This window comes from Oncorhynchus clarkii, chromosome 17 (genome assembly GCF_045791955.1).
Source record: "Oncorhynchus clarkii lewisi isolate Uvic-CL-2024 chromosome 17, UVic_Ocla_1.0, whole genome shotgun sequence".
Taxonomy (NCBI): domain Eukaryota; kingdom Metazoa; phylum Chordata; class Actinopteri; order Salmoniformes; family Salmonidae; genus Oncorhynchus; species Oncorhynchus clarkii.
Window position 1 is genome coordinate 6,682,463 of NC_092163.1, and position 14,807 is coordinate 6,697,269.

The 14,807-nt window shown below is 40.9% G+C and overlaps 1 protein-coding gene across 1 annotated transcript; it reads right to left on the reverse strand.

Moving 5' to 3' along the window:
- Window positions 1-3,200: 3,200 nt before the first annotated feature.
- LOC139370121 (zinc finger protein 79-like) lies at window positions 3,201-13,998 on the reverse strand. Its single transcript, XM_071109445.1, has 2 exons — window positions 13,572-13,998; window positions 3,201-3,983 (listed from the first exon to the last, which is right to left on the reverse strand). Exons 1-2 carry the CDS (start codon window positions 13,996-13,998, stop codon window positions 3,208-3,210), a joined length of 1,203 nt encoding a protein of 400 aa, XP_070965546.1. The 3' UTR covers window positions 3,201-3,207.
- Window positions 13,999-14,807: the final 809 nt, after the last annotated feature.

Sequence of the window (14,807 nt, forward strand, 5' to 3'; positions counted from 1 at the left end):
CATAGTTTCCTTAACAAACCTTTATAAAACAGAACAGAAGAGTGTTGGAGTAGAGCCAACAGTGTTGCATGCTATCAGATAATAGCTTCTTTTTCGCCGAAAAGCATTTTAAAAATCTGACTTGTTGGCTAGATTCACAACGAGTGTAGCTTTAATTCAATACCCTGCATGTGTATTTTAATGAACGTTTGAGTTTTAACGAGTACATTTAGCGTAGCGCATTTGCATTTCCAGGTGCCTAGTTGAGACGTCTGCGTCTCAAGTAGGATCAAGAGGTTTTAATTAACTGGGTAAAACTTTTTCCACACTAGAAGCAATGATGAGGCTTCTCACCCTTGTGTCCCCTTTCATGCCTTTTCAGATTCCCTAACCAGGTAAAACTCTTTCCCCACTGGAAACATTGGTAAGGCTTTTCTCCCGAGTGTGTCCTCTCATGTGATTTCAAAAACCATGATGAGGGAAATCTCTTTCCATGCTGGGAGCATTGATGAGGCTTCTCTCCTGTGTGTAATCTCTCATGTATTTTCAGGCTGCATAACTTGGTAAAGCTCTTTCCACACTGGGAGCATTGGTAAGGCTTCTCTCCAGTGTGCATTCTCTCATGGTCTTTAAGGTTCCCTAACTTAGTAAAACTAGAAACTAAATGGAAGAAAACAGACCGAAATGGCAAGGGATGACTAGTGGAACTTGTACATTTAAGAAACGCTTGTTTTTTGTTTTCTGTTGCAGAACTTTTGCCACGGTGTGCACTAATTAATACAACCTAGCAACAGCTGAAAACCAAGCCAAATCTAGCATTGTCTTCATACATACACCAACCCGTAGCGTGAGTAATATCCAAGACATTGGTCACCAACCTTTTCTGAGTTAAGATACATTTCTCAGTCAAACATCAAGCTTTTAACATGAAAAATAATGTAATGCTATGCAACATTAACCTATCAAACAACAGTTCTGTAGCAATGAGGTTTGTGCAGTAGGCTAAAGTCCCAGTACAGATGTAGGATCTGCAATGCAGGAATTTTAAAACCTTTTTTTTTATTTTGAAGTTTATAAAGACTTCTGAAGTTTGTAGTTTCCACTTTTACATTTCAGACTTGATTTTCCCTTACAAACACTGTTTCAACCGCTACAAATATATTCATTAATTATAATCCACATATTAAATGGGTTAAATGCGGAAGACACATTTCAGTTGAAGGCATTTAGTTGTACACCTGACTAGGTATCCCCCTTTCCATAATTCACATTTCTTGTTGCTGCAGGATTACTACTTCCTGCTGTAGCAAACTGGCTCAAATTAAGATCCTACTGAAAGGACGAAGCACCCCATTTAGCCGCGGTAAAAGTCAAGTCAGGACTTATCCTGTTAATTGAAAGGACGAAACACCCCATTTAACCACGGTAAAAATGACTGCAAACATGGACGAGTATGAAACAGCTATGAGCTCCATAAGACAATCAAAGAGGCAAAACAGACAGTATAGGGACCAAACGACTCAGACATGGGATGTATGTGGAAGAGATTACAAAGGGAAAACCACACCGATGCCTCACCTCCCCAGCCAGCTGGTCTGCACATGCTCTGAGGACGCTATAAAGGTGTTTGTATGGACACCATTGTTCCTGTACGCAAGCAAGCAAAGGTAACAGAACTAAAAATGACTGTCACTCCCCCGTACTACTCACTTCTGTCATCGAGTGGCTCCCAAGTGGCGGCAGCGAGAGGCGTCACTAGAGACACCCTGGTTCTAGTCCAGGCTGTACCACAGTGGTCTGAGACACTGCATCTCTACAGTACCTGGTTCTAGTCCAGGCTGTATCAAAGTGGTCTGAGACACTGCATCTCTACAGTACCTGGTTCTAGTCCAGGCTGTATCACAGTGGTCTGAGACACTGCATCTCTACAGTACCTGGTTCTAGTCCAGGCTGTACCACAGTGGTCTGAGACACTGCATCTCTACAGTACCTGGTTCTAGTCCAGGCTGTATCACAGTGGTCTGAGACACTGCATCTCAGTGTTTGAGGCGTCACTAGAGACACCCTGGTTCTAGTCCAGGCTGTATCACAGTGGTCTGAGACACTGTATCTCTACAGTACCTGGTTCTAGTCCAGACTGTATCACAGTGGTCTGAGACACTGCATGTCTACAGTACCTGGTTCTAGTCCAGGCTGTATCACAGTGGTCTGAGACACTGCATCTCTACAGTACCTGGTTCTAGTCCAGGCTGTACCACAGTGGTCTGAGACACTGCATCTCTACAGACACCCTGGTTCGATTCCAGGCTGTATCACAGTGGTCTGAGACACTGCATCTCTACAGTACCTGGTTCTAGTCCCAGGCTGTATCACAGTGGTCTGAGAGACTGAATCTCTACAGTACCTGGTTCTAGTCCAGGCTGTATCACAGTGGTCTGAGACACTGCATCTCTACAGACACCCTGGTTCGATTCCAGGCTGAATCACAACCGGCCGTGATTGGGAGTCCCATTGGGCGGCGCACAATTGTCCCAGCGTCGTCCGGGTTTGGCCGGTGAAGGTCGTCATTGTTCTTAACTGACTAGTTAAATAAAAGGTTAAATAACAAAAAAACACATGAAGTCTTCTCCTTTATTTATTTATTGAACTGGGCACATTGGGCTCGGGGATGGAACAACTGTTTAAGTGCCTACATCATTATATTATTCATCAATAGTGGGAATATGGGTTAAGACATGCAACATCATTTTGTATATATAGTGTATGTAAGATTACCCCTTCAAATGAGTGGATTCATCTATTCCATCTAGTTAGCACTGACTCACAAACCTACCTCAAACTTCCCCCATACTGGACACGGACACCTAAAAAAATAATATCCACGAGTTCATCGGACTCTGGTGAGGTAGATAAAGGGCCTCGTTGCCAAAATCACAAAGTATCCCTTTAATGACTTGTATACGCCCACAACATTCTGTAGTCTGGATATGCACACCGTTCCAACACAGAAAAGCTACCTTTTTTAATATACTTAATTACCATTTTTTGGAAAATGATTTCACTCATATTGTAATTAATTATACGTCATAGAAATCTGGGAAAGCCATGCACTTACTCACTCCATATTTAATTTATATTTCAAAATAAAATAAATAAATCATAGAAATGTATTTTTGAGTCCACTTTCTATAATTAGATTTCATGTATAGCATAAACAAAAACACATTCTCAGTCAAAAATATGAGACAATTGTGGGAGCACAATGTGTGTTTTCTGATGAATTTTAAGTCCATGTGAGGTGCTATATCTCTTTCCACACTCGGAGCATTGGTATGGCTTCTCCCCTGTGTGTGTTACCTCATGGACTTTCAGGTGCCCTAACTGCATAAATATCTTTCCACACCGGAGGCACTGATAACTTTTCTCTACAATGTGGATTCTTTCATGCTCTTTAAGTTGTTGAAACCATGTAAATTTAATTCCACAGTGGGAGCATTGGAAAGGCTTCTCCATTGTGTGTCTTTGCTCATGTTCTTTCAGGTTCCATAAATTCCTAAAACTCTTTTCACAATGAGAACAGTGGAAAGGTTTTTCCACAGAGTGTGTCCCCTCATGTCTTTTCAAGGACCCCGATGAGAAAAAATTCCTTTCACACTGTGAGCAGTGGTAAGGCTTCTCTCCTGTGTGTGTCCTCTCATGTGATTTCAGGTCCCCCCGTTGGGTAAAACTTCTTTCACACTGGGAGCAGTGGTAAGGCTTAGAGTGTATTTTTTCATGTTTTTTCATATATTCTGATGAATTAAAATTCTTTCCACACTGAATGCATTGGTAGGGTCTCTCCTTTGTGTGTGTCCTCTCATGTCGTTTCAGGTTCCCAAACCAGCTAAAACTCTTTCCACACTGAGAGCAGTGTCGTCGTCTTTCTGGTTTGGACGTCTCTGGGTCTGGTTCCCCTGAAGCACTCTTCAAGCTGTCACAGTGAGAGTCTGTGTCTGGTCTCTCCCCTGCTGAAGACAAACAGAGAGTTTAGTTAAACAGAGAGACCTCAATGAAACCTCCACATAATAACAGTCTTCCTATGAGGTTTAATCTAGACTAGAGCTTGTCATCACAGAGTGGCTGTAGTGCTTTGTAAGCTAATAAAAACACTATTAAACTTAGTGGTGTTGTGCATTTATTAGACCTAATGGGTAAATAGACAGTCAGTATAGGATACATGTATTAGACTAGTCAGTATAGGATACATGTAATAGACCTAATGGGTAAATAGACTAGTCAGTATAGGATACATGTAATAGACCTAATGGATAAATAGACTAGTCAGTATAGGATACATGTAATAGACTAGTCAGTATAGGATACATGTATTAGACTAGTCAGTATAGGATACATGTATTAGACCTAATGGATAAATAGACTAGTCAGTATAGGATACATGTATTAGACCTAATAGATAAATAGACTAGTCAGTATAGGATACATGTATTAGACCTAATAGATAAATAGACTAGTCAGTATAGGATACATGTATTAGACCTGATGGATAAATAGACTAGTCAGTATAGGATATATGTATTAGACCTGATGGATAAATAGACTAGTCAGTATAGGATACATGTATTAGACCTGATGGATAAATAGACTAGTCAGTATAGGATACATGTAATAGACTAGTCAGTATAGGATACATGTAATAGACTAGTCAGTATAGGATACATGTAATAGACTAGTCAGTATAGGATACATGTAATAGACTAGTCAGTATAGGATACATGTATTAGACCTAATGGATAAATAGACTAGTCAGTATAGGATACATGTATTAGACCTAATAGATAAATAGACTAGTCAGTATAGGATACATGTAATAGACTAGTCAGTATAGGATACATGTATTAGACCTAATGGATAAATAGACTAGTCAGTATAGGATACATGTAATAGACTAGTCAGTATAGGATACATGTATTAGACCTAATAGATAAATAGACTAGTCAGTATAGGATACATGTAATAGACTAGTCAGTATAGGATACATGTAATAGACTAGTCAGTATAGGATACATGTAATAGACCTAATGGATAAATAGACTAGTCAGTATAGGATACATGTATTAGACCTAATGGATAAATAGACTAGTGATGGTATTAATGACAATTTTAAAAGCGTCTATGAAAATCTATATAAATCTGAATTAAACAACTGTTGGACTGATCCTACGGCATTATTAGACTCAATACCCCTGAACAACTATCAGCAGACAAAAAATGATCCCAAAATACCCCCCCAAAAAAAAATACTAGACACTTTTAAAACATTCACGTGGAGAAAAGCACCAGACTGCTTTGCCATAGAATTGTATTTAACATTCTGGGAAAAAATAGCACCCCTATTTACTCAGACTAACAACACACATGCAACTCAACAAAAATATGAACGCTACATGTAAAGTGTTGGTCCCATGTTTCATGAGCTAAAAATAAAAGATCCCAGAAATGTTCAATTTCTGCGCACAAAAAGCTTATTTCTCTCAAATGTCGTGCACTCATTTGTTTACACCCCTGTTGGTGAGCATTTCTACTTTGCCAAGATAATCCATCCACCTGACAGGTATGGCAAATCAAGAAGCTGATTGAACAGCTTGATTATTACACAGGTGCACCTTGTGCGGGGGACAATAAAAAGCCACTCTAAAATGTGCAGTTTTGTCACAACACAATACCACAAATGTCTGACATTTTGAGGGGGAGTGGAATTGGCATGCTTACTGCAGGAATATCCACCAGAGCTGTTACCAGAGAACTGAATGTTCATTTCTCTACCATAAAGCCACCTCCAACATAGTTGTAGGGAACTTGGCAACAGGCCTCACAACTACAGACCACGTGTATGACGTCGTTTGGGCGAGCGGGTTGTGAACAGAGTGCCCCATGGTATCGGTGGGGTTATGGTATGGGCAGGCATAAGCTACGGACAACGAACAAAAACTGAATTTTATCGATGCCAATTTGAATGCATGAAAATGCACGGCTCAATGTCGCAAGGGTCTGTACACAATTCCTGGAAGCTGAAAATGTCCCAGTTCTTCCATGGCCAGCAGACTCACCCAGAACATCACCCAGTTTTACTTCACATTATGGGGCATGTCTTACCTTGCTTCAAAGTAGCCGAGGCAAAATATAACCATAGAAACATGGAGGCTATTATTTATAAAGACTGTCTCATATGTCAGTGAAACCAGCATTTATAAAGTCTGCCTCATGTCAGTGAAACCAGCATTTATAAAGTCTGCCTCATGTCAGTGAAACCAGCATTTATAAAGACTGCCTCATATGTCTGTGAAACCAGCATTTATAAAGACTGCCTCATATGAAACCAGCATTTATAAAGACTGCCTCATGTCAGTGAAACCAGCATTTATAAAGACTGCCTCATGTGAAACCAGCATTTATAAAGACTGCCTCATATGAAACCAGCATTTATAAAGACTGCCTCATATGAAACCAGCATTTATAAAGACTGCCTCATATGAAACTAGCATTTATAAAGACTGCCTCATATGTCAGTGAAACCAGCATTTATAAAGACGGCCTCATATGTCAGTGAAACCAGCATTCATAAAGACTGCCTCATATGTCAGTGAAACCAGCATTCATAAAGACGGCCTCATGTCAGTGAAACCAGCATTTATAAAGACTGCATCATATGTCTGTGAAACCAGCATTTATAAAGACTGCCTCATATGAAACCAGCATTTATAAAGACTGCCTCATGTCAGTGAAACCAGCATTTATAAAGACGGCCTCATGTCAGTGAAACCAGCATTTATAAAGACGGCCTCATATGTCTGTGAAACCAGCATTTATAAAGACTGCCTCATATGAAACCAGCATTTATAAAGGCGGCCTCATGTCAGTGAAACCAGCATTTATAAAGACTGCCTCATGTCAGTGAAACCAGCATTTATAAAGACTGCCTCATGTCAGTGAAACCAGCATTTATAAAGACTGCCTCATATGTCTGTGAAACCAGCATTTATAAAGACTGCCTCATGTCAGTGAAACCAGCATTTATAAAGACTGCCTCATATGAAACCAGCATTTATAAAGACTGCCTCATGTCAGTGAAACCAGCATTTATAAAGACGGCCTCATGTCAGTGAAACCAGCATTTATAAAGACTGCCTCATATGAAACCAGCATTTATAAAGACGGCCTCATGTCAGTGAAACCAGCATTTATAAAGACGGCCTCATGTCAGTGAAACCAGCATTTATAAAGACGGCCTCATGTCAGTGAAACCAGCATTTATAAAGACTGCCTCATGTCAGTGAAACCAGCATTTATAAAGACGGCCTCATGTCAGTGAAACCAGCATTTATAAAGACGGCCTCATATGTCAGTGAAACCAGCATTTATAAAGACTGCCTCATATGTCTGTGAAACCAGCATTTATAAAGACTGCCTCATATGAAACCAGCATTTATAAAGACTGCCTCATATGAAACCAGCATTTATAAAGGCGGCCTCATGTCAGTGAAACCAGCATTTATAAAGACTGCCTCATGTCAGTGAAACCAGCATTTATAAAGACTGCCTCATATGAAACCAGCATTTATAAAGACGGCCTCATGTCAGTGAAACCAGCATTTATAAAGACTGCCTCATATGAAACCAGCATTTATAAAGACTGCCTCATGTCAGTGAAACCAGCATTTATAAAGACTGCCTCATGTCAGTGAAACCAGCATTTATAAAGACTGCCTCATGTCAGTGAAACCAGCATTTATAAAGACTGCCTCATGTCAGTGAAACCAGCATTTATAAAGACTGCCTCATGTCAGTGAAACCAGCATTTATAAAGTCTGCCTCATGTCAGTGAAACCAGCATTTCACTCCTATTCTATTGGTTTTCATTTCGTTGTCCAGAAGTCAAAGGCACAATCCTATAGACATATTAGCAACCCATCCTAGTTGTTGCAGCTTTACAGGCAGAATCCTGGTGGCAGAAAGTTGAAATGGTTCGCCTCATTTCAGTTTGTGGCAAAACAAGTCGATGAATAGAGGATCATCATCTAAACCGCCGGGAAACATCTTTTCATCAACTAAAAATATAGTATTTTCAGCTGTTCGAAGCTTTTGTGCGAAACCCCGAAAGTAAAACGAGCAAAAAAGCGATACTTAAGAGCGAGGAAGCATAGAAATAGATAATGTCGAACAGATCTACAGCTTCTTAGACTTGCTTTAAAATGAGAATGGACTATATTTCTACGTGAATTTGGTCAGCCTAAACAGCTTCCTACTGCCCCTGTACGTTTCCAACAGAGACTTTCATATCTGTCACATACACAGAGGAAGAAAACATTAGAAACGTTCTTTCCATCACAGACGGACCAGGTGGAGACAGATGAATAGTCTTGATCCCCTACTGATGGAGACAGGTTAAAGCTATGATCCCCTTACTGATGTCACTGATGGAGACAGGTTAAAGCTATGATCCCCTACTGATGTCACTGATGGAGACAGGTTAAAGCTATGATTCCCTACTGATGTCACTGATGGAGACAGATGAATAGCTATGATCCCCTACTGATGGAGACAGGTTAAAGCTATGATCCCCTACTGATGGAGACAGATGAATAGCTATGATCCCCTACTGATGGAGACAGATGAATAGCTATGATCCCCTACTGATGGAGACAGATGAATAGCTATGATCCCCTACTGATGGAGACAGGTTAAAGCTATGATCCCCTACTGATGTCACTGATGGAGACAGGTTAAAGCTATGATCCCCTACTGATGTCACTGATGGAGACAGGTTAAAGCTATGATCCCCTACTGATGTCACTGATGGAGACAGATGAATAGCTATGATCCCCTACTGATGGAGACAGATGAATAGCTATGATCCCCTACTGATGGAGACAGGTTAAAGCTATGATCCCCTTACTGATGTCACTGATGGAGACAGGTTAAAGCTATGATCCCCTACTGATGTCACTGATGGAGACAGGTTAAAGCTATGATTCCCTACTGATGTCACTGATGGAGACAGATGAATAGCTATGATCCCCTACTGATGGAGACAGGTTAAAGCTATGATCCCCTACTGATGGAGACAGGTTAAAGCTATGATCCCCTACTGATGGAGACAGGTTAAAGCTATGATCCCCTACTGATGTCACTGATGGAGACAGGTTAAAGCTATGATCCCCTACTGATGGAGACAGGTTAAAGCTATGATCCCCTACTGATGGAGACAGGTTAAAGCTATGATCCCCTACTGATGGAGACAGGTTAAAGCTATGATCCCCTACTGATGTCACTGATGGAGACAGGTTAAAGCTATGATCCCCTACTGATGGAGACAGGCTAAAGCTATGATCCCCTACTGATGGAGACAGGTTAAAGCTATGATCCCCTTACTGATGTCACTGGTTAAACCCACTTCAATCAGTGTAGATGAAGGGGGGGGAAGACAGGTTAAAGCTATGATCCCCTTATTGATGTCACTAGTTAAACCCACTTCAATCAGTGTAGATGAAGGGGGGAGACAGGTTAAAGCTATGATCCCCTTATTGATGTCACTAGTTAAACCCACTTCAATCAGTGTAGATGAAGGGGGGGAAGACAGGCTAAAGCTATGATCCCCCTTATTGATGTCACTAGTTAAACCCACTTCAATCAGTGTAGATGAAGGTGGGGGGGGAGAAGGATTTTTAAGCTTCGATTGAAACATGGACTGTGTTCAGTGCCTTCAGAATGTATTCACACCCCTTTTGACTTATTCCACATGTTGTGGTATTACAGCCTTTATTCAAAATGGATTAAATATTATTTTTCTCTCACCCATCTATCTACACATAATACTCCATAACGACAAAGTTATTTTTTTGTTGTTGACATTTTTAGCAAATGTATTAAAAATGAAATATCTCATTTACTTACGTATTCACACCCCAGAGTCAATACATGTTGGAATCACATTTGACAGTGATTACAGCTGTGAGTCTTTCTGGGTACGTCTCTAAGAGCTTTGTATTGGATTTGCCCCAAACATAACACATCGTATTCAGGACCCTTTCTTCTTTAAGGTTGCTGCCCCTAACATCTTCAACCTTTTTCACCTGTCTCTCCTCTCTGGGGAGGTTCCCATTGCTTGGAAGGCAGCTACAGTGGGTCCTTTATTTAAAGGGGGAGATCAAGCTCATCCTAACTGTTTACAGGCCTATTTCTATTTTACCCTGTTTATCAAAAGTGTTGGAACAACTTGTCAATAATCACCTGACTGGTTTCTTGATGTCTATAGTATTCTCTCTGGTGTGCAATCTGGTTTCCGCTCAGGTTATGGATGTGTCACCGCAACCTTAAAGGTCCTCAATGATGTAACCATTGCCCTTGACACTAAGCAATGTTGTGCTGCTATTTTTATTGACTTGGCCAAAGCTTTTGATACGGTAGACCATTCCCTTCTTGTGGGCCGGCTAAGGAGTATTGGTGTCTCTTGGGGGTCTTTGACCTGGTTTGCTAACTACCCTTCTCAAAGAGGGTAGTGTATAAAGTCAGAAAATCTGCTGTCTCAGCCACTGCCTGTCACCAAGGGAGTACACCAAGGCTCAATCCTAGGCCCCACACTCTTCTCAATTTACATCAACAGCATAGCTCAGACAGAGGAAGCTGACTCATCCATTTATATGCAGATGATACAGTCTTATACTCAGCTGGCCCCTCTCGGATGTTGTGTTAAATGCTCTACAACAAAGCTTTCTTAGTGTTCAACAAGCTTTCTCTACCCTTAACCTTGTTCTGAACACCTCCAAAACAAAGGTAATGTGGTTTGGTAAGAAGAATGCCCCTCTTCCCACAGGTGTTATTACTACCTCTGAGGGTTTAGAGCTTGAGGTAGTCACCTCATACAAGTACTTGGGAGTATGGCTGGATGGCGCACTGTCCTTCTCTCAGCACATATCAAAGCTGCAGGCTAAAGATAAATCTAGACTTGGTTTCCTCTATCGTAATCGCTCCTCTTTCACCCCAGCTGCCAAACTAACCCTAATTTAGATGACCAACCTACCCATGCTAGATTACGGAAACATAATTTATAGGTCAGCAGGTAAGTTCGCTGCTGCTAGCGACTGGAACGAGCTGCAACAAACACTCAAACTGGACAGTTTTATCTCAATCTCTTCATTAAAAGACTCAATCATGGACACTCTTACTGACAGTTGTGGCTGCTTTGTGTGATGTATTGTTGTCTCTACCTCCTTGACCTTTGTGCTGTTGACTGTGCCCAATAATGTTTGTACCATGTTTTGTGCTGCTACCATGTTGTGTTGCTACCATGTTGTGTTGTCATGTGTTGCTGCCTTGCTATGTTGTTGTCTTAGGTCTCTCTTTATGTAGTGTTGTCTCTCTTGTTGTGATGTGTGTTTTGTCCTATTTATATTGCATTTATTTATTTATTTTAATCCCAGGCCCCCGTCCCCACAGGAGGCATTTTGTCTTTTGGTAGGCCGTCATTGTCAATAAGAATTTGTTCTTAACTGACTTGCCTAGTTACATAAAGGTTAAATAAATAAAACTATAGTTAATTTCTTTGCAGTTTTGCTTTAGTTCCTTAATGCAAACAGGATGCATGTTTTGGAATATTTGTATTCTGTACAGGCTTCCTACTTTTACTTGTCAATTAGGTTAGTGTTGTGGAGTAACTACAATGTTGTTGATCCGCTGGGGCGCTACTTGGCTCATCGTGCTCTTTAGTGACTCCTTGTGGTGGGACAGACGCCTGCAGGCTGACTTCGGTCGTCAGTTGAACTGTGTTTCCTCTGACACATTGGTGCAGAGTTAAGCGGGCGGGTGTTAAGGAGCGCGGTTTGGCGGGTCATGTTTCGGAGGACACATGACTCTACCTTCGCCTCTCCCAAGCTTAAGTATCTTTAAAACCAAATACTTTCTTGGCTTATTTCTCTAGTATTTTTCCATTTGAGTCATTTTCATTAAGGTATCTTTTACTCAGGTATGACAATTAGCTACTTTTTCCCCCCACCCCTACTTGTCAATTAATCCAGGAATATTTTGGTAACTTTGTCAGAATTATTGAATAGAGGAAAAGCCAACGTTGAGTTCTTGAGAGACGGTTTTCCAACCGGAGTAGGCAGCGTTTCATTTCAACAACTGTGCACCTGTATTGACTGCTGCGTGTCGGGCCAATTTGCGGTTAAACACGAGTGCAGGTGGTAAATTATTTTAGGACAGTGGGGACAAGACATTGACATTAATACATGTCAATGTACTGTCAGTAAGCATTTCACTAAGGTCGACACACCTGTTGTATTTGGTGCGTGTGACCAATAACATTTGGTTTGACGCTAATAGCTCAATAGTTAACTAGATGATTTGAATTGCCTATCTAGTTCCTCTGTTGTCTGACTATTATTTTTTTAATTTGTGCAAGCGGACAAAGCGTTAATATCGCTATTTTAAAAAAATGTCTACATTATTTTACCTTTATTTAACTAGGCAAGTCAGTTAATAACAAATTATTATTTACAATGATGGCTACCAGGGGAACAGTGGGTTAACTGCCTTGTTTCAGGGGCAGAACGGCAGATTTTTTTTACCTTGTCAGTTCGGGGATTCGATCTAGCAACCTTTACGGTTACTGGCCTAACGCTCTAACCGCTAGGCTGCCTGACCACCCCGACAGCCTTCCACATGCTTCGGTTCGGCTGGCGAACCTAACGATCTAGCAACCTTTACGGTTACTGGCCTAACGCTCTAACCGCTAGGCTGCCTGACCACCCCGACAGCCTTCCACATGCTTCGGTTCGGCTGGCGAACCTAACGATCTAGCAACCTTTACGGTTACTGGCCTAACGCTCTAACCGCTAGGCTGCCTGACCACCCCGACATAATGCTTCGGTTCGGCTGGCGAACCTAACGATCTAGCAACCTTTACGGTTACTGGCCTAACGCTCTAACCGCTAGGCTGCCTGACCACCCCGACAGCCTTCCACATGCTTCGGTTCGGCTGGCGAACCTAACGAGTGTGCTCACATAAGTACTATTAAGGAGAGTAGCCTAAAACTGCAATAGTTTGTTTGTCCATCTTGAGATGCCGGAGGCAGTATACATTTCTTCAAAATGGTCAGAATTAATCTAAGATATACTGTTTATACAAAAGTATGTGGACACCACTTCAAATTAGTGAATTTGGCTATTTCTGTAAGTCTCTCTGGAGATGATTGTCTGCTAAATGACTCAGTACTGCAAGTCTCTCTGGATAAGAGTGTCTGATAAATGACTCAAAAGTAAATAGGCCTACCCCTGGGGTACGAGAGTTGAACTAAGCTCATTGGGCTTTTATAATTATCCTAGAATCAATGGCTAGGGTTGTTGGCCACAGAATTGAGTTAAACAAAACACGCATGTACCATTGGCCATCTTTTCCTTTAACAACTCATACAGTACTGAACAACATATTCAAGTGTAGAACTTCAGTAGAATGCTCCTTTAAAAGTTCCTTTAAAACCACACATTAGTTCAACAACTGCAGAGCTTGTGTCCCCTGTTTTTAAGTCAATACTCACTGGTGTTAACAGGATCTTCAGTCTCTTCCTCCTCTCCATTTTCATCCTCCTCTGTCACTCCCAAAACATTTTCCTCCTCCTCTTTTATTGAGATAGCTTCCTCTTTTACTCCAAAAGGTTCCTTCTCTTCTTTCAATGTTATGGCCTCTTCCTCCTTTTTCATTCTGAAAGCTTCTACATCCTCCTCTTCCTCTTCCACTGTGACAGCCTCTATCCCCTCTTCCTCTTTCACTCCAAAAGGTTCCTTATTTTCTTTCCCTATAACAGCCTCTTCTTCCTCCTGTTTTATTCTGAAAGCTTCTTCCTCTCCTTTCACTGTAATATCCTCTTCTTCTTCTTTTACGACAATGTTCAGCCCCAGAGCTTCTTTCTCCGTCCAGTAGACATCCTCTTCTTTAGCAGGGGGGCAGTAGCTTAGTGAACTCATATTAGCTAGCTAGCTAGTTAGCATTAGCAACTAGCCTAGTGCTAAACTCAGTACGAATTTAACAAATATACTTATTTAAGTAAACAAGCAAATTGCATGTAAGTTAAGGAGTGTATATGTAAACAGAATTGTGTTTAAAACACAGATTCATATTAACAGAAATGGTCGAAAGAGCTTCAATGTTCAGGTTTTGTGTTTGCTTGCAAGCTAGCGAAGTGGTTGAATCAGTAGCCGTGTTGTTGTTGAAGAAGCATCACGCGCCGTCCACTAGAATACACGTCACCAAGAAGCATCACCTGAAAGACACGTCGCCATCTGCTGACTGGAGTGGGTAACGCTGTTCATTTAAATAAAAAATGTTGGCAAATAACCAGATATGTTTTCTCTTACTTCTAAGTACCTTTACACAGATGTAGAAGCTGAATATGAATATGTACATAATTAATAAATCCTGTTTTGAAAAGATAATGTGTTAGAAACAATTATCTGTTGTTGTTGTTGTCTGTTATGTTTTCACCTCCGGAGTTTTTATCTCGATGAGAGCATTTTATTACTTTACAGGGGAAATCTGCAGTTCAACCAATAACAAGTCGCTACCCCGCCACTGTTTTGGTAAAAAAAAAAAGGATTATAGTTTTAACCAAACTGTGAGAATATACAGTGTTTGTTTGGAATTACATTGTTTTACAAACAACGAGGTAAAAACAGGCTTTTATGTTCTGATGGGGTACAACAGTTGAACTAAGCCCATGAGGCATGTATAAGTTATATTTGGGTTCTGATAGGGTACGGCAGTTGAACTAAGCCCA